The sequence below is a fragment of the Sitophilus oryzae genome, unplaced genomic scaffold (assembly GCF_002938485.1).
Source record: "Sitophilus oryzae breed Bouriz unplaced genomic scaffold, Soryzae_2.0 scaffold_926_pilon_pilon, whole genome shotgun sequence".
Lineage (NCBI taxonomy): Eukaryota > Metazoa > Arthropoda > Insecta > Coleoptera > Curculionidae > Sitophilus > Sitophilus oryzae.
The window spans coordinates 213,059-238,685 of record NW_022147557.1 but is presented as its reverse complement, the minus strand read 5'-3'; the positions used below and the strand labels follow the sequence as shown (position 1 = coordinate 238,685).

The window sequence follows — 25,627 nt, the reverse complement described above, 5'->3', positions numbered from 1 at the left end:
ATTATGTAATTTTCCAGTAAATAGTCTGCATATAAATCAAGTGACGCGTTTTTAGGTTTATATGACATAAGATCATAAACAAAGCAATCTTCAACATCTACTGGATTTAAATAAGTTAAACCAAACGTATGTCTTAACCATTTTCCAATTTCTGAATTTGTATCCTTATATTCTTGTACCAAACCCAAAGATTGAATTTTTTTAAACCAGTTCTGATGTAAGTGAAAACGGCATCCACTAATTTTTACATTTGGCCACATAGACAATAAAGCACAGTGAATTGCTTTTTCAAAGTCCACAAATATTTCAGTTGGCTCTAATGATAACTCAAATGTTTCAAAAATCTTTGACTTTAATAAAGAAAATAAATGTTTGTATGTCATTGACAATTTGTCCTTTAACAAACAGTATGCTAAAGGTACATAATGTCCATTTTCAAAGCCATGTATTGTAAATAATTGGAGAAAAAATTTGGTACTGTATGAAAATGTACCATCCATATACAAAGTTTGTAGTTTACACAACAAACGAATATTTGTCTCGCATGAAAATACAATTACATTAAATTCAGGATGATTTAAAAACAAAAAACTTTCATTGCGACAGGTTTTAGGAGAATAATTACTAACCGCGTTATGAACTTCTGATATGCTTCTAGGTAACGGACCTGGTAACAGTTTACGACGACAGTTGTAAATGTTTTTTCTTATGCAAGCTATGTCAGGAACCGTTAGCAAATTGGCATCACACTCAGTAACAGCAGTTCTTGTAATTTTTGCAGGCTTTTCTGATATATCCTCTTCGGCTTTTCTTTTACATGCATTGGTAACCATCTTTACTTGAAGCTTTTTCGGATCGGCTTCATGATTATGTACCAAATCACGTCTTGTGATGGTGAGGTCATTACAGCCTATTGTAAACACTTTTGCGGAACACTTAGTGTTTCTTTGAATGCAGCGCCAAAATATCTCGCCGCTTTTTAACACTTTCTGTTTTGAGAACGAATGATTCTCCACCACTAATAAATCTCGACCACGGGAACTTTTTATCAAACTCATGTTTAAAATATCTATAAGTGCACTAGTCAACGTCAAACAATAAACTGCAACTGAATAATTTTCGTGTAAATTTAGTCACAAGTACAGAAGTGACAATAAATATTGGGGAAACCCAATTAATTACCTACCTACCTGCTTTAGGGCGCGGTGTCGAAATTTCCTATAATAAAATTTGACCCCTCGATTACCCCAGGTACAAACACAATTTGGTGTCGAAAGTTCGCCCGCGCTCCAAATGCCATAGACTCAAACCAACTAAATCAATACTGGAACAACATCTGGTCGTCACAAGGAGAGCATCAAATAAATGCCGCATGGATAAACCAGGAGCGTGAAAAACATCAGAACGTAAGAATGGAAGACACAATAATTACCCTGCGCGAAGTTGAAAGTGCAATCAAAAAATTACCTAATTGGAGAAGTCCAGGGCGTGACGGAATTCACAACTTTTGGCTCAAGAAATTTTCCGCTACTTACAACCACCTAGCGAGAGAATTTACTGAAACTTTGATTGACCCCAATAAAATGCCCGTCTTTCTAACGGAGGGAATTACTCACCTTCTACCAAAAACAGAAAACCCAGATAATCCTTCCCAATATCGACCCATCACCTGCCTTCCATCAATTTATAGGATATTTTCAAGCTGCATTAGCAGTAAAATATATACCTACCTGGTCACCAATAACATCCTACATGAAGAGCAAAAAGGTTGCAAAAGCAGGGCAATGGGCTCTAAGGAACAGCTTGTAATGGACTCGGTGGTTTTGTAGCAAGCCAGACATAACAAAAGAAATCTCTTCATGGGCTATATTGACTATCAGAAAGCGTTCGACTCCATACCACACAGCTGGCTGTTGCAAGTTCTAGAAATCTGCAATGTTGACCCCAAAATCTGCCGATTCTTTAAAGAGATCATGCCTTCATGGACGACCTCCCTCAACCTCAGGTCTGCTCCCTTTGACATAACATCGCCAAAAATTCCAATTCGTAGAGGGATATTCCAAGGGGATTCTTTTAGCGCCCTTTGGTTTTGTCTAGCCTTAAATCCACTATCGCTGATAATCAATGAAACAGGTTATGGATTCTCACTACGAACGAGAAACAGACGTCATCTCATTACACATCTACTATACATGGATGACTTGAAGATATATGCTGCAACAAAAAACCAACTTGAAAATCTTTTGCGTACCGTTCATAAAATCAGCGCAGATATTGGAATGACATTTGGTACGAGCAAATGTCAGACTGTTTCAATCATAAGAGGAAAACTATGCGAAACACCAGAATTGAATCTAGATGAGAAAACAATTATCTCCTCAATGTCGACTAAGCCGTATAAATATCTTGGAATGCTACAAACACACAAAATAGAACATGGAATTATTAAAAATCGCCTATCGACCGCCTTCCGATTGCGACTTACCTCCCTTCTAAAGACAGGTATGAATTCTAAGAACCTCTTTAAAGCAATAAACACTTATGCCCTACCGGTTCTTACATATTCTTTTGGAGTAGTCAAATGGACCCATACGGACTTGGAATCCCTAAATCGCCTGGTACGAACAACCTTAACCAAATTTAGAAATCACCACCCAAGAAGCGCTACGGAACAGGTGACCCTTCCTCGAAATCTTGGAGGTAGAGTTTTACTGGATGTTGTTAATGTCTGTCGGGAGCAAATAAAGAGCCTCAGAGAATACTTTTATACCAAGAACAGCAACCTTTACGTCACGGTGTCTTCAGCTGATGTCAAATACACCCCCTTGAACCTCAGTAGTAAACAATATGATGCTTATCCAACTCCTACATCAATCACTAATAAAATAGCTACTTGGGGAGCCAAGGAGTTACACGGACGGTACCCAAATGAGCTAGATCAACATCACATTGAAAAGGCGGCATCATTGCACCGGTTAACATCGGGTTATCTCTACAATATTCAGTTTTAAAAAGATCTATTTATGTACTCAAAATAATGGCGGCTTTTTTGAACATTTTCTAAAATAACTGAAAGTGTATATAGTGATATTATTTTTTTTAAGTTTTAGTTTGTGTTATGTAAATTGTAAAGAACCGTTTAATAATATATTCTGTCTTTTTATAAGTTATAAATCATAACAGAATAAGAATACTATACCAACTAAGTGAAATTTTAAACTAAATAAAAAAAATTATTAAAGCTTATATCGCTGAAATCCTTAAAAATGGCGCTTTTTATGACGGCATGGCCAACTATGGTTTTCATTGGTTTTCATTAAAAAAAAACATATGTTTGTGTCATATGTCAAAAATGACAGGCTTTAAAAAAAATCGGAGAACACAAACTCGTTAGGGATGTGATTATCTACAACTTTTATCTGAAAACTTTTTGTCTAAAATAGATTATAATGGAATTAGGGACAATTTTTAAAATAACCAAAATTTGTTTTTTTAAATATCTAGTAAGCCATGAACTATTTCAAAAATCTGAAAGACGCATATTTATGACCCCACAAAACTGCAATTCTTTCCACATTTAACTGACTCTCTATCTCCAGTAACTTCCGAGATACTCATAGAGAACATCGTAGGAAACACCCTGTATAATAGTCAAAACGTTATTTACAATATTTATTTATCCTCATACACAAAATAATATAAGATATTTTCTATTTACTAAAATTCCCTTCTGCAACCTCTAATTTATACAAAATTATTAGTTAATAAAGAGAACTTATACTTAATGAAGAGAATTATATTTTATTGACTATGAAATATCGTGAATAATTTACTAAAATATCTCAAGAACTTCTCTCATATTGATTTTCTATTTTCAAGGTTCGACAGATGTTTGACGAGCGCAGACAGAAGGCAGGCGTGGATAAAAGCTACCCTTTAGAACCACTAAAAAACAAAACGCCAGCACGAGGAACCAACTTGGATCGTACCAGCAGAACGACCGTGGTTAAGAGTACGACTAAGAAAACTGTGAGTAGCCAAATCCGAAACGGAAAACCGACTGTAAATCAGACTGAAAGCGTACATAGAGTGTATAATAATAATTATAAAAATGGTTCGTATGAGGAGAGTAAAACTGTTGAAGAATCTTTTGACACTGTTGATGGTCATAATAATCTGATCGATATGATGAATAGACAGAATTTGAATGGGAATTTGGATAATGAGGAAATGCCACAAATAGGTTAGTACTTTTTTTGTAGTTTTGTCTCAAACCAATCATATCTTAAATATTTTGTCTATTTCATTTCTTAAAAAAATATCTGACAAAGATTCTCCTAGATATTTTAATTACAGAATTATAATTAGATATAAACCTATAATTATGTAACAAAAATTAGCTAAATGAAATCAAATGCTCAAAATGTTTCCTTTCCTGTTAACTGCATGCTGGTTCTCTTTTCAAAATATCTTTTCATTTTAAAAGGCATATATGGAGTTCTACTTCGAAAAGCAGCTAGAATTATTTCTCTCATGTTGTCGACAATAGTTGGTCAAGTTTTGTAAACACTGTCTTTAACATAATCCCCATAAAAAATCCAGACTAGATAAAATCAGAAGCAGTAAGTGTTCTGTTAATTGGTGAATGCACACTGCATTCGCCAACTAATTGAATCATATGATTTTTTTCTGATATACGATAAGTTTGCATTTTCGGCAAATTTCTGAGATTTTTTTTTGTTATAACTGACACAAAATGATAACTAGTTGTTAAAGTTGGACTAATTAGACAGTTATGTTGTGTTGTGTGTGAAGTAACGTCAGACATATCACAGCCACATGGATTTTATCAAATATCAAAAACCTTCTGACACTAAATCATAAAAATGAAAATATCTAGGAAAATCTTTATTGGAGGGGTAGGCAACCTGAATAGTATTTTGAAGAGACAGGAATTCCCCATTGAATATCGGATTAATATACTGGGTGTTCTATTTAAAATAAAAGAATAACTTGCTTTTAAAGGTTACTAAAGTACAATATTATATATAATATTAAGGTTCACCTTGTATAATTTTTTGGGTCAAGTTTTAATTTGCTTTAAAGTACAATCGTTAGTTTAACTACATATTGGGCTATACTGGGCAAATTTCAATTTAGATAGCTTTTATTGTAAGTTAAAAATTGTTCTTTATTTTTAGAAAATGTTTAATATGTCAAAAACCTTACATATTGGTCATTTACTTCTCTAATGAAATTTACCTTTATTTTTCTCCCAGAATCCGAAAATCAAAATTAACATATCCATTACAAAAAACACAACTTTGATATGTCACTTTTTGGGGGACACCCTGTAGAACTCTATATTTTTAAAAAGTGCTCTGAATTAACCTACATATGCTCACAAAATTTCATTTCAATACAAACTGTCGTTTTCGCTGGAGCCTCTGCGTCGTATGAGAGGCGTCATCGTCATCCTGTACAGGGTGTCCCACTATGAATAGCTCTCGGCTGTATCTCGGAAAGTATTAGCCGTAGGGGCTACGGAAAAAAATATTTATAACTAAAGAGGCTATGGGAAAATTGCTGGAAATTATTTTTAAGTTTGTAGAACGACCGCTAGGAGGCGCAACTGTAACAAAAAACAAGAAAATGGAGTTTTTACACAATTTTGCCTAGATCAGGTGTACTATAAGTAATAGCTTCATAATCTTCAGTAAATTTTGAATATTTTTTGTCAGAGCCATTTTCCCCTATCTACCAAAATAAAGTGGTGGGGGAAGGTTAGATCTGTTTTTATTTAAATATTAATAACTCTGGACTGGATGATCGGAATCCAACAAGCGAGGGCTCGTTTAAAAGAGCGTTTCTTACTCTATATTGTACCATATAAACATAATAATAAGCTTTTGAACGTAGACGCTAGGGGGCGTTGCCTTGCAATTTAACAAACATTGCGCGTTTTTTCAAAAAAAATAAATGCAATAGTATATGTAATTTTAGCTGATAGTAAAGAGTGGAAAAAGCTTAAAAAGTCAGCGAAAACCGCATCTTGATATCTTCTTTCAAACCGAAGATATTAGCAAAATTATAATAAATACCAAAAAAGAAACCCTTAATTACCTTATTGTTACAACACGGTATCAGTAGCTCTCTTAATTATACCTATTCTAACAAAAAAATAAGATAGAAACAGTTAGTTTATTTTAATATCGACGAAATACCAGAATACCAGAAATCTAATAATTAAGATATTAATAACAGTGAACAAGAAACGATGATTAAATGAACTCATGGTAGGCTTTGGAAAAAAGTTGCTTTTGACGTAATAGTATAAACGTCAAATTGTTATTAGATCAACATTTTGGTAGTCTTATCAGCGTTTTTTATCTTTTGATTGCTTTTTCAAAATGCCAACAACTTCCAACTATTTCAAATAATAAAGGCATTTTGAAAAAGCAATTAAAAGATAAAAAACGCTGATAAGACTATCAAAATGTTGATTTAACAGCAATTTGACGTTTATACTATTACGTCAAAAGCAACTTTTTTCCAAAGCCTACCATGACTTCACCGAATCATTGTTTCTTGTTCACTGTTATTAATATCTTAATTATTAGATATTAATACCTCTGGTATTATGGTATTCTGGTATTTCGTCGATTTTAAAATAAACTAACTGTTTCTACCTTATTTTTTTTTAGAATGGGCATAATTAAGAGGGCTACTGATACCGTGTTGTAAAAGTAAGATAATTAAGGGCTTATATTTTGGTATTTATTATAATTTTGCTAATATCTTCGGTTTGAAAGAAGATATCAAGATGCGGTTTTCGCTGACTTTTGAAGCTTTTACTACTCTTTACTATCAAATAAAATTACATATACTATTGCATTTAATTTTTTTGAAAAAACGCGCAATGTTTGTTAAATTGTAAGGCAACGCCCCCTAGCGTCTACGTTCAAAAGCTTATTATTATTGTTTATATGGTACAATATAGAGTAAGAAACGTTCTTTTAAACGAGCCCTCATTTGTTCGATTTCGATCATCCAGTCCAGAATTATTAATATTTAAATAAAAACAGATCTAACCTTCCCCCACCACTTCATTTTGGTAGATAGAGGAAAATGGCTCTGACAAAAAATATTCAAAATTTACTGAGGATTATGAAGCTATAAGCTATTACCCTACGGCTAATACTTTCCGAGATACAGCCGAGAGCTATTCATAGTGGGACACCCGGTACAAGAAAGAAAACCCAGAAAAAATCGATTGGTTCTTAAAACTTAAGCAAAAAAATATTTTTTTAAATTTTCAAAGTTCAACCAACTGAGTTATATTTGGGACATATTTGAAAAACGCTAAAGGGAAAATATGTTTCTTTTATCGAAATCTACCAGCCCTGAAAATATTGCCCTGCTTATTTATAACTTACCCTGTATAATAAATAACTGTTAATTACTTTCTGTGCTACATTTTCAATAATATTGGAAGAAAAATAACGAACTCATTAGTGATTAATAAAAAGAATCTAGAATATAATACAGAAACTAATAACATTATATTTTATTAAAAATTCTAATTTAAAACAAAACTACGCAAACAAGTAACACAAGATGTTTTTTCTCACCTTAAATAAATTCATATTTTCCAGGTTTTGACGAAGAAAAGCCATTATATTTTAAAGGAAAGTTAGCGAATGTGGGCGGAAAATTGCCAAGTCAGATGACGGAAACTAGACCCATCACTAATGGAGTGACTCAACGCAATTCCCCGAACAAACAAGAAACGAAAGTAAGTTCTATTAGCAAAAATAATGTTTTTCTTTTACGATCAATGTCATAGTGTTGTAAATTAAACATAATATCATGTTAGTGCACTTAATTTCAGTTTGGGTGTTACAAATTCCAGGTACGAGCATTGGTACGTCGGAAATCGTAATAGATACGAAGATGATTAAATCTGGGTAAAGTGGCCCTTTGTTCACCAAGATGCCATCAAAAAGGTTTTAAAAATTCCAAGAATTGCTGAGTTTTTTTGGAAAATACCGGATTTTTTTGAAAACCAATTTTATTTTTTCCTGTCCAAATGCCACAATAATCCTTCAAAACAAATGAAAGTATCAAATTCTACTTATACCCACTACGGATCATAAACCCATAAGCGCCATCCGTTTTGGTGATAAAAAAGCAAATATTTTATACTTTACTATCAGAATATAAACGAAAAAAAAAATAAAAAAGTTGCTCCCCCAGCCGGTATCGAACCAAGAACGGTAAACTAATAGGATTGCTCATCCTCATAAGACGTACGTTCGCCTCTTCCCGCGCTTCAGCTGACAGTTGTGACGTCATTGTAGTCCTTGTCAAAGCCTTCATGATAGTGTGTATTATGAGTTGCCTATGGTAAACTTATAAAAATAACAGCTGAGAAATTTTGAGTTAATTATTTTGTCAATTTTAAATGTGAAAAAGGTGTCTTTAAAGAGCTATAGAGTGTATAAATACGTTCATTTTGTGTTGTGGATTGTGACAAAGTGCATACTAAGTGCCCACGATTTTGTTTATTATTTATTTTAAAGCAAAATATGGAAGTCCTCTAAAAAGAATGCTTGCCAAAGGTGATGCTGGGACCTGCTGTTCTTAAAAATGCATTATCCGAGTATTTAATACGATTTATACAGTTGATTTTCTTTACTGCATACATATAAGGTGTTTAAATAAATAAACTAAATAATGAACGTTTTGCATTCGGTAACCAATAATGCACGTGTGTGTATTATTGGTTGCCGGACAAGGACTAATAACTATGACAAGGGCTACAATGACGTCACAAAGCGAGTAGTTTTCGCATGCACCTGGCGGACACTTTTGGCTGAATGAGCAGTCCTATTAGGTTAACTGTTCTTGGTATCGAACCACTGACCTTCGCGTCATAGGCGAAAGCTCTACGCGCCGAACTAATGGAGACTTGCTCGACTTTTATTCAATACTAGAATTTAAAGCGCTAAGTAAAAAATAGAGGATCTTCTTTGGATGCGCAGTAGTAAACGCAACGGGTATCGGCAGGCAGCCAGACGGGCCGCATGCTGTTCCAGAGAGCATAATAAAAGATATATCAAAGAGCCAGACGTCTTAAAATACTTGTTTTTCCGACGTTGCTAGCTCTCGTACTATTATACTTTCGAATGCATTTTGTACTCTTTATTGTAAATGTTGAGATGTATTTCACTTTTACAAATGACGTCAAGTAATGTCCCCCCCTTTGCCGCGACAGATCGAGGAACCTCCAGCGGTTCCTGGATAACCAGTACCTGCTCTACTATTTCCAATTAGCACTGCTCTACCATTTCCAATCCATCTTTCGGGGAAATTATTTTATTATTTATATTATATCACAAGTTATCAGCTAGTTTGAAAATCTAAAAATACTATCATATAGCCCTAATAAAATGGCTATGAAACTGTACAATTAGTTTTTTGATTTTCTAAAAAGTAACGATAGGAGAAAATAAAATTGGTTTTCAAAAAATCCACTTTTTCCAAAAAACTCAGCAATCCTTGAAATTTTTAAAACTTTTTTTATGTCATCTTGGTGCACATCTCAAGGCGGCAACTTTGCCCCAATTTAACTATCTTCGTATCTATTACGGTTACCGAGATACCAATGCTCGTACCTCGAATTAGTAGCACCCTGTAAACAAACATTAATTTGTAAAAAACATTAATTTGGGTCATGTGTCATATTTCAAGAATGACGGCTGTCACCAAAAATCTAGTTACACCACTGAATTTTACATGAAAAAATCTATGGGACGCTATGGGGTAATAAGTTATTCGAGCTACAAAGGGAGTCGAAAAATGCAACATTTTTAATTTCGCCCTGTATTTCAAAAACTAAGAGGCTAGAACAAATCTGTGTATAGCTTCTTTAGTTTCATAAAAAGTAGTATAGTGATGTGAAAACCGCCATCTTTGCACCTCCACTTATAAACGAGAAACCCTGTAAAACACACAAAAAAGGGGACACCCTGTACAGCCACCGTACATTCTCGGTGGACCACCCGCTACATACAACTATCAATCAAACAAGAAGAAAAAAGAAACTACAATACGTGTTTATAATATACAGCTGTCCATGTTTATTTTCGACTACATTCTCGTACTTTACCATAAGAGGCATTTGACCCTGCACCATATATACTTCGACCTTATCAGCACCGAACATGGACTCACGTTTATTTCTTTTCATAATCACGCGATGGTTTACCCGTCGCGCGGCGGGCGGTAAAGTTTTCTCCGAATGAGTATATATTTAATTAGCGGTATGGTCGTTTGCGGTGACAAGGCCAAGGCCGACTAATTTTCCCTTGGATCGATGCCTGGAGTACGTTAAAGGGTCGAAGGGGATTTTACTTATTAATTTATACAGATATTTCTGATTATTTACTATGGTATTATAGAATTTGGATCAGGTATATACGCATAAAAAAGATAAAAAATAATTTATGGTTAGTTAGACTTCTGATTTTCCAATTCGACCACCAACAGTAGGATCTCGAGATACTATGATGGTTAAATTAGGGCAAAGTTGTTCGTTACTAAGCCGATTTTATGTTATTTATTCGTGTCCAACTCAGTAAATGAAAAAAACCAAGAAATACAAAAACACACATATAAAATATACAAAACGGCCAAATTAATAAAAAAGGTACATCATACATTTAAAAAAAACATAGTCAAACAATCAACATAAATAGGAACAAAACTTGTACAAAATTAGACAAACTACAAAAAATATATATGCACACAGCGGTTATATACAGGATATCCAGTACTTGGTACACTCCAGAGCGTTGGTATTTCCCTCCGCCAGATTACTCTGATTGCATATGTTTGGGAGATTTGGACATACGAGAAGATGCCTTATATTTTGTTCCTCTCCGCATTCACAGGATACAGGTCCGTCAAGGTAGCCCCACTGGTTCATGTTTGTCTTGCATCTGCCAACCTGAGTACGCAAACGGTTCACACTCCTCCACACCGGCCATGCCTGTTCCGCACCCGGTGGTAGGGTCTCTTTTGGCCTTAGAGCAAAATCGTTTGGAGTTGTTGAAGTTGCTGACCACAACTCTAGTCTCTTTGCGGATGCCGTGCTGCTATCAATTGGCTGGACGGCAGAAAGAAAACTTTTTCGAGATTTCAACCTGGGTCCAGCGGCGTATTGTCAGAAGAGCGGGTTCCGGGTATCGGAAAGAGCTTGCTGTTTCTCTTTCATGCTGGAAATTTGTCTTCTTATGTGGGGTGGAGCTATCCCGCTAAGGAGGTGTAGCTGTTGGACCGATGTGGATTTTAGGCATCCGGTGATTAGACGGCACGATTGGTTCAGCATTTTTTTGGCATGGCAGGAGCGTTCCCAAACTGGTGCGGCATATTCGGCAACAGAATAGCAGAGGGCAAGAGCAGTAGTTCTTAGTGTGTGCGGATTGGCCCCCCAGGTGGAGCTTGCCAGCTTTCCCAACAGGTTGTTCCTTGTAGAAATTTTCGCCCTAGTCTTCTCGACATGATGTTTAAATGACAGGGTCCGGTCTAATGTGACACCTAAATAAGTTGGCCGTGGGCAAAATTTCAGTTGCTGGTCGTTCCAATTGATATTTATTGATCTGTTAGCTTCCCTGTTATTTAGATGGAACAAGCTAGTGACAGTCTTCGAGACGTTTTATTGGGTTAGCGCGGTCAGGTGTAATGTTAAATTATCTTTTTAATTTTCAATTATCTTTTTAATCTTATCAATTGGTCATTTGTGTAGATATTGAAAAGAGTTGGTGCCAAAACACTCCCCTGTGGTAAGCCATTCTTTTGAATCCTCCAGCGCCTTCGATCACCACCCAATTCGACAAAAATTTTGATAAATCTTATATATCAGACGGAGGGGTCAACAAATCGTCGATTTTAAGTAATAGGCTTGTTCCATCATATCCTATTTGTATGTTTTTTAAACGTTTTTCGATACTACTTATTATAATAAGTGCACTATTAAAATTTCAAAACGAAATCTTTTACCGTTTTCGAGATATGAGAGCTTAAAGTTTGTAACGGCTAGACGAGGCCACGCCCCCTCGTGACGTAGTTCCACTACACCCGACTTCGGCCGTCAACAGGTTCGTAATGGAAACACTCATTTGAATTAATGTGATTTGTCATTTTATCGTTATTTAGACTATTTCGTTGGTTTATTTTCACAAGATGCATTCGGGTGGAGAAGGGTTCAATAAAGCTGATTCGGGCATTCTCCCAGAAGTGGACATTTTTCATGATAATAGAATTATTTTTATTTAAAAACTGAATTGAGTTTTCAGAAAGAAATAAAGTTACAAAGGTACCTAAGTAAACCTTTTAATTTCTATAAAAAATTTTCCTTCTAAGATATTCACTATTGCTTAAATACCTATATCTGTATCGGAAAGCAGTGACTGTGGGGTAAAAACAGAGTTATTTACCCTATATGAAAATCTCAACCTATGCATTTTCTTAACTAACCTATGCAATCTTCTTCTATTTGTAACATTAATACAATTAATTAGCATTTTGAGGCTTTTCGGCTAATTAATGAATTAACAATTGTTTATTGTTTATATTAATAATATAATTAAGTTAGAATATGAATATAATTAATATTGAATTAATACATAATAATTGTACAAGTAAATAAGAGACTTTCCTCAAATATATATTTTTTGTTTCCTTTAATGACTGAAGTAAATTTTAAAGTTTAGTATGTTAAAAGTAATATTATTATATATCGGAGTGTGGCGAAAAACATTTTAACACGCTTGTAGAAAAATCAGTGGTTTCATATACAGCTGACAAATACTGGATTTTAAGATATGTGATTGACGGGTACTAGTTCGAGGTTGGTCCGCGAAGAGACGTAATAAAATAAAATATATGAAAAGTATTCCCACTACTTTAAGCTAAAACTGATACGTAAGCTATGTACTTTTTTCTTACAGATGCGCAGACAAAATCTATGGTAATAATGCCATTGGATAATATGTGCAGTTAAAACAACAGTAATACTATAACAAGTAGTGGCAAAATTACACCGAAACACAAAATTAATGCAAAAATTATAATGTACAATGCATTATTATATCCATATATTTTTTTACTTTTTTTGGGCTGAGGTTTTTTAACCGCAAATTGTAAAATTTTAATGCGACGTTTCGCTCCAACATAGTGAGATTTATCAGGCACTTTATTCTTGAAGTCGCCTTGCTAGCATCCAGTCTGTATAAATTAGTGTGATGACTGTGTTTTTTACCCATAGAAAACGTGGCGGCATTTTGGCTTTTATATAATTAAAGCATTATTATAAATACTAGTGGAAAAAGTGTAATAGAAGCAAAGTGTAATGACTGTGCCGCATCCGAACGTGCAAGCACGCGGTAGCATTTTTATGTGGCTGCATAAATTTGATGGTTTGAAATGCGCTCCTCTTGATTTCTCTTGATCATGCATTTTAAGATCCTTGTCTACTGTATTGGCCCCGAAATGAAAGTTTTCATTTGCCTCCTGCCTCGCGTCTTTTAATATTTCCTTAATAATGGCTGCTTGTTTTCTTTTTTCGCCAATCCTCGAGGCTTTACAGTATTTGAAGCATAAAGATCGTTTTTGGCACTCAAAAATGTAAGGAATAACACCTGATTTTAATTTTATTCTTCCCGATTTCATAGTTTATAAATATACATATATGTAGTTTTTCTGTCTTCTTCAACCTATATAAAAGTTTTGGAAACACTAGCTGTAAGTATTAATGTACATTTAAAGTGATCTTCACAACAAAATCTGGTGCCTCTGTCAGGGGACAAAATCATGTCTTCGCATTGCATGCTGCCATGCTCGTCGGTAAAGAAATAAATAGTTTTTCTGGGGAATTTTTATTCGTATGTGTGCATTCTGGCACTACATAACGTTTCCTTGTCTTGTTTACACTAATATTGGGTTAAAGAAAGACTTTAGTACTGTTACGTTATACTATAAATTTAAAACACACTTTCTGTAATCGGGCAAAGCAGACCTGTGCATTGTATGGAGCGCGGTCGCCAGTTGACCTGTGGTGCTATGACGTAGCAGCTGGCCACGCCCCTTTCTCGCACAATAGATGTTTGTACGTGTTTTTGAGGTACTAAACGTACGAATAAAATTCTAATTTTTGGTAGATCTGTTATTTTTTAGTTGTACTTATTGTGGAACAAGCCCATTCTAGAAAAACTGCACCTATTTTTATTATTATTAAACTACACTCAGATGCAAAAACGGAACATTTTTTGGTCTAGTTTTTTTAAATGTTATTTTTTTTATTTTAAGCCTTATTTCCTTGATTTTTTTAGCAAACTGTATATAAATATATCAGCTTTATAGTTCAGTTTATTATAAACTTTAGTATTTGACTTATTATACACGGTTAATTGAAGAGTTGTTTTTTACCCTATCTTTAAAACACCCTGTGCAATAATTTTGTGAGAAAATTTTCCTAAAACATATTTTTTGGTCAGAACCATGTCTTCTGAATATTTGCCTTTTTTTACTCATGTCAACACAAGCCTTGGCTAATTTTTAAGGGCACAATAAACTTGCCACAAACATTTTACAATTTTTTCAATTATCGTTAATTTTTTATGTAATTCTTCATAATGACGAGGTGGCTTTGGTCATTATTTTTGTGTTCGATTGAATATGGATCTTAGTGTCGAAGATTGTCCAAAAGTCATTGATATTGTCGAAGATAGCTGAAATTATGAATATTCAATTGGTCCTTGAATAAGAATGGGAAAACATAACACAATATATTTGCAGCTTCATTAACAGTATTAACACTTTATAAACCGATATCTATCGACAATTATAGCAGCCAGGAGAGGCAATACAAAGTATAAAAGTATGTTTTACAAGTCTATTTGTTCGTTAGTATACTTTACGTTATTTTTTTTAATAACCTTTTAGTTATGTTAGTGTTACTATATTTATTAATATCAAGCCGTTATCGTTTTTTAAATTTTAATATAGAGTTATAATCAGTGTCGATATGACATTACGACAATAGTTACATAAGCCACCTCGTGATATTAAAAAATAACATCATAGAGTAATTACAGTTGAAAAAATTGCAAAATGTTGGTGGCAAGTTCATTTCGCTCTTAAAAATTAACCAAGGCATGTGTTGAAATGACTCAAAAGATAAAATGCTTTGGAGACATGATTCTGATCGAAAAATAATGTTTTGGAAAAATTTGCTAACAAAATTATAGCACAGGGTGTTTTAAACTTAAGGTAAAAAAACAACCTTTCAATCAACCCTGTATAATAAGCCAAATACTGAATTTTATAAAAACTGAGTTTAAAATTAAAGTTGATGGATATAAAATATAACAGAAAGTATATGTAATAAAAGAAAAAGTATATGTAATTTGACATATTGACAAAATTGTAGAATGACAATTTAAGGTACGTTGCCTGGTTTTGCATTGTTACCTTTTCAGTTTCAATTTAAAAATAGAACAGTTTTTCTTAAATTACTTAAAATCGCCTTGTCCAAAATAAAATGTAAAATTGTGTCCTTGTTGGACACAATTGACAGGGGAGCCAATATCTGGACAGTTCAAAATTTGCATGCCATCTCGTATATTTTCAACGACGATGCACCACCCTGTACACGTGCTCCATCTGTCAGATTTCACCTGTTTATTAAACGCCACTGTCATTTCTATTGACAGTTCCATTCAAAATTATAACAGTTTTATAACTACTATTACCAAAGTCCATAAAAATAATAATTCGTAAGTACTTTCGTTTAATTATTGCTATAATTCCAAATTAAATTTTCAGGTTACACCTAAGAAACCAACAGCTAAAGCTCCAATCACACCACAACGAACGTCCTCATCGAATTCGAATCACTCCAGTTCATCGACAAGATCAACAGAAACTAACATGAGCTCCAAGCCGGTAAGTAAATTCTACATTCAGATATATTTTTTTATGGTTAATAAGTAATTTAGTTTTAGTTCTTTTACAAAAGTATTTTTCTATTTATAGTCAACGAAATAAATTAACTATACTGTATTATAGGCCAGTCGGTAAATGCATCGATGGCGGGAGCAAATCCGGACAAGCTGGAATAAGTTTTATTTTATTTATTTTGGTGTCGAGAAGCACGTATTAAATTTGCAGTCCCCGTAAAGCCCGGTTTTGGCCGCCAACTTGGAAAAATTGGCTAAAATTCGGTTTATTTTTCATTATTTGCACAACAACTCGATTTCTATCAACTTTAGTGCAAAATATGTAGAGACCACAACTAAAGAAGAGGAAAAACTCTATAATAAACGTTGTATGTTTTTTTTTCGTGCGACTACCCAAAGTATCGAATTTTACGAAAACAAAATTAAAGTTTCATATAATGTACGTGTTCAATATATCCGGGGTTAACTGTACTTGTTTCCACACCACCTTGAGCGGCACCCCCGATACATAAAGCCTAAAAACTTGTTTGCTACTGGTTGGCAATAGCACAGAATATCTAGCTACGCAACAGAAGCCTCGTTACATGTATAAAATTGTAGGTAGCAAAAGGAGACAGGCTTTTAAAGCCTGTCTCCAAATCAGATATTTTGATGCGGTAGTTTCGCTACTACATAATAGAGGGCAATAAATTTAAAAGAAAACAGTTTTCTACAAACAAAATTTAAAAGAATTTTGTGCAGTGTTGCCATTGTGTAATTCATATCGTAATACCTACTTCCTGATAAAGCCTGTCTTCAAATTTGCTACATCATTTAAACATATTAAAATAGATCAGAGCTGTTTTTTTTCAATTTGCCATGTTAGTTGGAATTAAATCTTATGAGCTAAATTACAATCACTTCCTGACGTTTGATTGTATAATTGAATCCTGAATTTTCATTGTAATTCGGCGACAATATAATAAGTATTGTTCTACTATTATGATACCACTTCCTGACGTTCGATTGTGTTCATACCAAGTTCATATCGTATAATCAGGAAAAAAACGGCGTTAGCGATGGCTATGAAATGAATATCGCTGTCATTTTATATATAAATTTATATGGGAAATGTCATCGATCGTCCTTTTCCAGCCAACTAGACGCCGTTTTTTTCGGTATCATACGGTATTTGATATATACTATTTTTCATGACATTACAATCACAGAATCGTAGCTAGATATTCTGTGATTACAATATTATGGTACCATGAAGCATATCAAGTGATACTATAATATAGTACCATATTACGATACATGGCGTTCGATTGGGCTTAAACTTGATAAACTATATCTTCAGTGACATTGTAATATCATGGTACCATGGAGCATATAAAGTGGTACCTTCTATAGTACCATATTTGATGACATAGCAATATTAGGTACATGGCGGCAATAGAGCTTAAACTTGGTATACTACGTATCTTCGGTTACATTGTAATATGATGGTACTATGATGCATATAAAGTGGTACCTTAATATAGTACCATATTTCAATACAATTTCCTGGCGTTCGATTGATCTCATATTTGATATATACTTGCGTATTTTTGATGACATTGCATTATTATGGTACCATGAAGCATATCAACTGGTACCATAATATAGTACTATATTACGTACATGGCGTTCGATTGGGCTTAAACGTGGGATACTACGTATTTTCGGTAACATTGTAATATGATGGTACTATGATGCATATAAGTGGTACCTTAATATAGTACCATATTACGATACCATTTCCTGGCGTTCGATTGGGCTTAAATTTGGTATACTACGTATCTTCGGTTACATTGTAATGTGATTGTACTATGATGTATATAAAGTGGTACCGTAATATAGTACCATATTACGATACCATTTCATGGCGTTCGATTGTTTTTAAATTTGGTATACTACGGATCTTCGGTGACATTGCAATATTATGGCACCTTAAAGCATATCAAGTGGTACCATAATATAGTACACTATTATGATATCATTTCCTGGTGTTTGATTGGGCCCAAATTTGGTATACTTGCGTTTCTTTATAAAGATTTGTTTAATTAATAATTTTAATTTATTTTACGAATTTTAATTTATTGTTCGATGTCGTGACAGCAACTTTTATGCCGAAATAATATATTATTAATTGTACCTGTGTCACTTTTTAAAATCTACCTAGGTCTATATAAATAACGTGGCAAACGGAAGAAATTTGTTATTATAGTATTTTTTAAACAGTTAACATTTTTGTACTGCATTTTAATAAATTATTTCCATTATTATTAAACTTATATTTCATTACTAACGTTCCAGCATTAATAAATATCACTATCAATCGCCCTGTATATTATTAATTTTAAAGGTAATTAAAGGTATTTTCTTAGTTAACATTATAAGGTAGTGTATATTAAAAATGTATATGTTTTGTAATAATATACTTAAAACTATTTTCATAGCCAAAGGAATAATTAATATAAGTGTATCTGACAAGAAAAGAAGAATAGAAAGAAACACATACTGCATTATACACAGTAAAAAGAAAGGGATGCCAATTCAAGTCTTTTTGAATCTGGCAACTGTGGCAACCTGGCAACATATTTAGCCGAGCTACAAGGCAGTCGACGAGCCGTCGATCCAAAACCGAAAGTTCAAAATTTCTAATTATATTCTGATTATGACATTGTCGCGCCATCTAGTATTCTATTTGTGCAATTTTAGCTCTTTCATTTCGAGTATTTTTCTGTTGCGTAGCTAGATATTCTGTGGCAATAGCCTGCTGTCGCGGTCATAATGGAAGAACGCAATTTGCATTATGACCGCAATAACGGACTAAATTTTTATTGCTGCGCGACTGGTGGAAAATCAAGTTTAACCGCCTTATCTCTCAAGGAGCTATCTTGAGGTAAAGTAGGTACTCGGCGCGTTTTTTTTGAGTGGTCTCCCCATTTCCAATAGGCCTAATCCACATGTCGTCAACTTAGGTTTCTTTTGAGGTGGAAGGTTCATCAGAGTTCCTTCGTTTTTTTGATGTTACTGGCTGTTCAATATAATTTTTCTGAATGTCTTCCACATCTGTATCATATTTCGGATCTGGTTCATAAGGTGCAGAATATTCTTTTCGTTGATCTTTATCGAGAGGAAAATTGTCCTCGTCCTCATCTTCGTCTAATTTTGCCACCTCCAAACTATTCGAACATGATTTGCCCTGACAAAGTGCACACATTACCGAGCAACGCAAACCTGCTTTGCGGCAGCTACAAGATGTATTACAACCTTTGGCACATTTACATGAAATCAGATTTAATAATTCTTGGGGAGCTGCATATTGGGTAGTAGCAATGGGCATTAACCCATTCTTTGAATTTTTCCATCCCCAATCCAGAGGTGATTTTTCATTCCCATACCATTGCTGTACGTACGGAAGGAGTGCAAGCGAGCTGCGTCTTTGGTCGGTGGTAATGATGCTAGGTTTGGTAAGCTTTTGGTAATAGATTTTACGAAACACTGGTATCTGTACTTATCTAATGAGTCGCATTTTTTGGATCCATATAGATGTAGAAGAAATCGTTCTCCAGCTTTTTCTATACCTTCTGCGGGGATGCGTTTGGGTCTTTGAAAGTTTGTGCAGCTGTCTGTAATAATTCTTTTTCTTTCTGTAAAACTTTAACGAATTTCATTTTTTCTTGTCTGTATAATGCGGATGTGGTGTCGCAGCCACTAAATGCGTGGAGAAATAAAAAGAGTAAGGTTCTCGGAAAGACAGAAACTGCCTAGAATAGAGGAAATAATAACTGCTTCTAATATATTTAGCGTGTTTAAACCTAGATAACTTGGAAACGGGTCGTCACACGGAAAAAGTACATAGACCGTTTTTTATAGACTTTTTCCTCTTCTTTAATTTTAGTCTGTACATTTTTTGCACTAAAGTTGATAGAAATCGAGTTGTTGACAAATAATGAAAAATAAACCGAATTTTAGCCACTTTTTCCAAGATGGCTACCAAATCCGGGCTTTGGGGGTGGTGCAAATTTAACACGTGGTTCCTTACACTAAACTAAACAAAATAAAATTTATTCTAACTTGTCCGGATTTGCTCCCGCCATAAGCTATTTTTTAATACTTGGCGAGTGGCCTATTAACTTTCATATTTTTATTAAAATAAATGAACTTTAAAACACTGTCCTATACTGAGAATTCACAATAATAAATAACAAAAATGGTCCAAATACAAAATGATTTCATAATCATTAAAAAAAGTAAAAAATACTTTAGATTTAACTGTTTTATTCATGACAATTCTTTTCTATGCAAGGTGATTCTTAAATGAGTGAAAATATTTCTTGGGTATTTCGACCCGAGAAAAAATGAAAAAATTAACAAACTGTTGTTTGTTAATTTTTAATTGGCAAAATATATCTTTTTTAAAAAAATAATTAAAATAAAATATTCCGGTTATTTTGGATTTATTTGAAAAACGGTATAAATAAAATATATTTCTTGTATCGAGATCTACCAGCCCTGATAATATTTGCACTTATTTAAGACTCATCTTGTATATCTGTTAATAATTAATTACAGATATACTGCTGTTTTAATAAATCAATAATACTATAAAGAACCAATAACATAGTCGTTAGATATTGCAGCATTGGGGTAGAATTAGGTAAACATTGATTATTATTTTGCAACTATGTAAATATTCATTATGTCGAAAAGTTGGAGATAAGTGCACATTATTATCTTATCTGGATAAAGTTATATTAACAACTGAAAGCAGATCTGAAAAAATCTGAAATGGTCGCAGTCAGATTGGCCAATAACCAACTCATAAAACTTATCTAAAGTATTCGCAAAACATTTTCCGATGCACGTCATCAGAGAATAAAGCCTATAAACCTGACTAAATTAAATTTTGGCCAAAAATCTTTAAATTTGTGGTATAATTCAAGATACCGAGCAGCTTTTCATTTCGCTTTATAGAGCAAATGATTATAATAGATATTTTATTTAGATTAAAGCTGCAAACATTAGTTTAAACTGAATTTTATTATCGCCGTGTTCAGATCATTTATTATTTGACAATTATCATAATGTCAATCATTATTTTGTATAATATCTTGTTGTTGTTGAATCTTTGTAATTAATTCTTGTTTTTTGCCGACTTTCATAGTCTTTTTTTTTCAAAATTGTACTTTTAAGCACACACTTTTCGAGTTTTTGTATTGTATTTCTTGAAATTTTATGTTGAAAATATGCCGAAACATTTAAAAAGTCGAAGCAAAGAGATTGTAGCTTCTCTGATAAACTATTTTGAACAAAAACGTGACAATAATGGTCATAAGCGCTGTCACCAGCGCTTGTGACTCAAAGTTTTATCACGTGCATCTGACATTTTTATGCGATTACTATATCGTATATTTTTTATTGTGTTTTTTAAAATCTCTTTTAACAGAATTAATTATCTCATGGTTTCTTATCAAATTACAGACACCATCCTCAGCATCCAGGGCACCCACCAACAATAGACCATCGGCACGGCAAACGCCCAAATCTCCAGTGGTCAGAGACGATCTAGCGGAATGTCGTTACTGCGGTAGGAGGTTTGCCACAGATCGTATAGGAACTCACGAAGATATTTGCGGAAAGTCGGGCAAGAAGAAGAGAAAAGCATACGACGCCACCAAACACAGAGTGCAAGGAACTGAGTTGGAGCCATACGTGAAACCTGTAGGTAGTAAAAAGGGACCAAATAAGGTGAGTGTGAAGCAAATAAATCTCAAATATTAACTCGTTTAATGGAATAGTCCCATACAATCGAAAAAAAAACTTCAAACCATCATGTAATTCATTTCGTGTGATCAAACCAGTCAAAATATATTGTTTAACATATCGATTATGGTACTACAAGATATTTTTTTCTATCAGGTGACCGCAAAATCATCGGCTAACAAAAAGGATTGGAGAAGAACTCACGAGGAATTTATAGCAGCCATTAGAGCGGCAAAACAAGCTCAAGCTTACGTAGCCAAGGGTGGTAAGCTGGCAGACTTACCACCACCACCTCCATCGAGTAATCCAGATTATGTGCAATGTCCTCATTGTGGCAGAAAGTAAGCTTTCATTATTTATTTCATTCATGTTAACAGTATTTCTTAAAAACGACTGAATATTTCGGACTAATACACTTAAGGATAATACCCATAATACTCAGAGCTTTAGAATAATACAGTATAGTAAAGAATAGTAACTGTACAGGGTGGTCGAAATTGGTCTGTTTTAACAGAGAAAGCCTATTTCCTGACTAGATATGATGATATTTTTACTGCCAACTGAGATACGGGGTCTTTTCTCGGGTCTTTTTGAATTTTTTACCATTTTGAAAATTGCCCATAACTTGTTTATTTCGCGGAATAATTAAAATATGTAAAAACGTTATTAAGGCACTTTTTTAAGCACAATCCAGTGGCTTAGTCAGAATTTTTTTATGCTTGCTCTTTTTGTCAGAAACTAAAAAAACTAAAAAAACGTATTTTTTGAGTGACCAATAGAGTTTTCTAAAAAAATCATCAAAGATGTTCAAACTGAATACCTTCTTTTTGAATACACAATAAACATCTTTTGCGCACAGAGTTACAATGGTTTATTAGGCGAACTGGTGTAATAAGTCAAAAAGCTTGCCTAGTAGCCTTCTGCAATTCTTCTCTCGTTCCAATGGCTCTTACCTTTTATATAAAATCTTTTAATTTCCCCCATAAAAAAGTCGAAACGAGTTAAATCACAGGACCTAAGGGGCTAAGATATAGGGCCCGTTGTTCGAATCAAATTCTCTCTAAATTCTCCATTTAATAGTTCGGTTGTAACCCTGGAGTTTTAATTGTAATTGGTGATACTAATATAGAATGTTGATTTACCTTTTCAAAAGTCTTTAATTATGCAGATAAATAATAGAATAGAATATTAAATTGTGATAAAAAATAATACGGCAACTAGGTCAACACAAAATCAAGGCCCGCTTCGACACAAAGATAAAAAACGTAATATTTCTCTCATTCTTAGAAATAAATACACATAACTTTATATCGTTGGAAAGGGTTAAATGCCAGCATTTTTTTAAGTTTATAGCCATCTATGATTTCCATTTAAAGAATTATATTTTTTATTATTTCTGATAAAAAGAGCAAGTATAGAAAAAAACTGACTACGCAACTGGATTGTACTTAAAAAAGAACGTTTTTACAGAATTTTATTATACCGCGAAATGCAAAAGTTATGGGCATTTTTCAAAATGGTAAAAAAATCAAAAAGACCCGAGAAAAGATCCAGTATCTCAGTTGGCAGTGAAAATATCAACAGGCGGTTTACGCCATTAAACGTGTCTCAGAAATCGAGCCCATGACATCTATGTCGGTTTCGCTCTACCTAGTCAGGAAATAGGTTTTCTCTGTTAAAACAGACCAATTTCGACCACCCTGTACATATTATATTACATATTATCTAATAAATAGCAGATTCTATGAAGTGAGGGGGAGGAAGTTAATCACAGCGAAAAAAATTTATTGTATTCTTCTTTTTTCAGTTATAACTCAGTGTTTTGTCTCAGGGCTTTGACAAAAGCCAGTGTCTGAGACGGTTTTACAGAGGTTAGTTTTCCATCTTCCTAAAGACTAGCTAAAGAGTATGCAAAATACTTATCTGCTCGCTGTGCCGTTTTCACTGACTATCGACTGGGTTAGTCGGTGTCTACTGACTATTGACTAGTAAGCTCACCGCACTGTTTTCAGCATATGTACTCTTTTATATTCGTCTGCTCGTCGCAATCATCGGCGGGTGTGTCATCAAAGAGTTTTCTGTATACCGGGTGCGTCTCAAAATTGGCTCACCCCTCTAACTTTTTTATTTTCTTAGACAAAAAAAAACGATATTTAGTATGTTAATATATGACTTAAATTAGAATTGATTGACGTATTCAATTGTGTTTGGTCACTTCCTGTTTCACCGGAAATTACTATAACTTTTGATTTTTAAATGACACCCCCGGTATATTTTTACTTTATTCGATAGAAAATGACACTCCGAATAGAATGACATATTATATATGTTAATTTTGGCAACAAAATTGGCTTGCTGAAATACGATTTTTTCCCAAATTGATATAAGTTAAAGAACTAATAAGTTGGCCAATATTTAAGTCTTGACAATATTTAATGTTTTATTTTAGGTTCAACGAAGCTGCAGCTGCCCGACACATTCCCAAATGCGCCAATTTCGAATTCAATAAACCGAAAGGAGGAGCAGCACAAAAAGGGCGACCTGGCAAACGATAATGGCCGGCAGAAAACAGGAATAATGAAATTCTACCTTACCAAGTGCCTTTCGACCATTTAACATACGACTAAATAATGTTTTTTCATACACATCAAAACGGTTGTGAAATTTTAAGATAATTTAATGCTACTTAACTACTTATATCGATTTAACACTGATTATATGTTTCTAAATCTGTTTAATTCGTATTTTAGTTTGCCTGATTTGCGATTTTCACTTAATTTTTGTAGAATTATTTTTTATCGTAATAATAATTATTGAGAACGTTTTAATTGTATATTTAAAAAAAGCATTTTAAAATAGAATAAGACATTGTGAGACTGGTTCTCGATATTTTAGTAATTGACGAATGAGTTTCTGTTTAAATCTAGGAAATTCTGTGGAATGGATATTATTGGTATACCGGGTGGTGCAGCGTCGATGGAAACATAACTTTGAATAAAAATATTAAGGAAGGTTGGGATCCTTGACAGTTCTGTTTGACGATTCATTTGACACATTTGAATTTCATTTGAAATTTTGTGGATTTCCCAGTTTTTAATAAGCTTATTTTATGTTATTTATTATTTATTCTACTACTGATGGGTTGTTTAAACGTAGTAAATCTAGAAGGAAATTGTAGCCGAACTGAAATTTACAGTGACACTATTACGATTTATCGAAAAAGTCTATAAAATACTTGGATGTGTAGCGTCCGGTAGATCTCGGTCAAAAATCGAAGAAAATAATGGAATAAATTTTGGCTAGTAATTGACTATACAGGGTTGTTCACCACATACGACACGGAATATTGTAGCTAAACGATTAGATTTTTACAAATTGTAAGTTTTGGGTTCGTTGAAGGACTATTAGAGCTACAATTTAAACATATTTTTACAAGATACAGAATAAGTCTCTCAAATAAATAAAAATATCAAAGTTGTATTTTTTTAAATGGAACCCCTGGTAAATTTGATTAAGGTTTATTACACTTAAACCTTACCGTTTATGAAATGTTTTCAATTTTGTGAAATTGCAGTATGAATTTTAAGGCTTCATTTCTCCGAGGGTATCAAAGTTTTTAATACTAAATATTTACTGAAGTTTATTTATTGATCAGTTATTGTGTTGCAATAATAAAAATTTTAGTACCTTATACAGAGTGTCTAAATATTTATTTTAAATAATTATTAGCTTTAAACGGCAACAACTTGTTTAATTTAAATGAAACACCCTGTATATTTTATGAGAATCAGATGCACGATTTAATTGTCTAT

The 25,627-nt window shown here is 33.6% G+C and overlaps 1 protein-coding gene across 2 annotated transcripts in view; it reads left to right on the top strand.

The window, feature by feature from the left end:
- LOC115890791 (zinc finger C2HC domain-containing protein 1C) overlaps nt 1-24,553 on the top strand; it is a 51,720-nt gene extending 27,167 nt beyond the window's left edge. For both annotated transcript variants that reach the window (XM_030911129.1, XM_030911128.1), the window contains exons 3-8: nt 3,880-4,243; nt 7,656-7,795; nt 15,889-16,008; nt 21,534-21,800; nt 21,972-22,156; nt 24,265-24,553. In XM_030911129.1, coding sequence (XP_030766989.1) covers nt 3,880-4,243; nt 7,656-7,795; nt 15,889-16,008; nt 21,534-21,800; nt 21,972-22,156; nt 24,265-24,370 — 1,182 coding nt within the window. In that variant the 3' untranslated portion in view covers nt 24,371-24,553. The remainder of the gene's footprint in view (nt 1-3,879; nt 4,244-7,655; nt 7,796-15,888; nt 16,009-21,533; nt 21,801-21,971; nt 22,157-24,264) is intronic.
- Nucleotides 24,554-25,627: the final 1,074 nt, after the last annotated feature.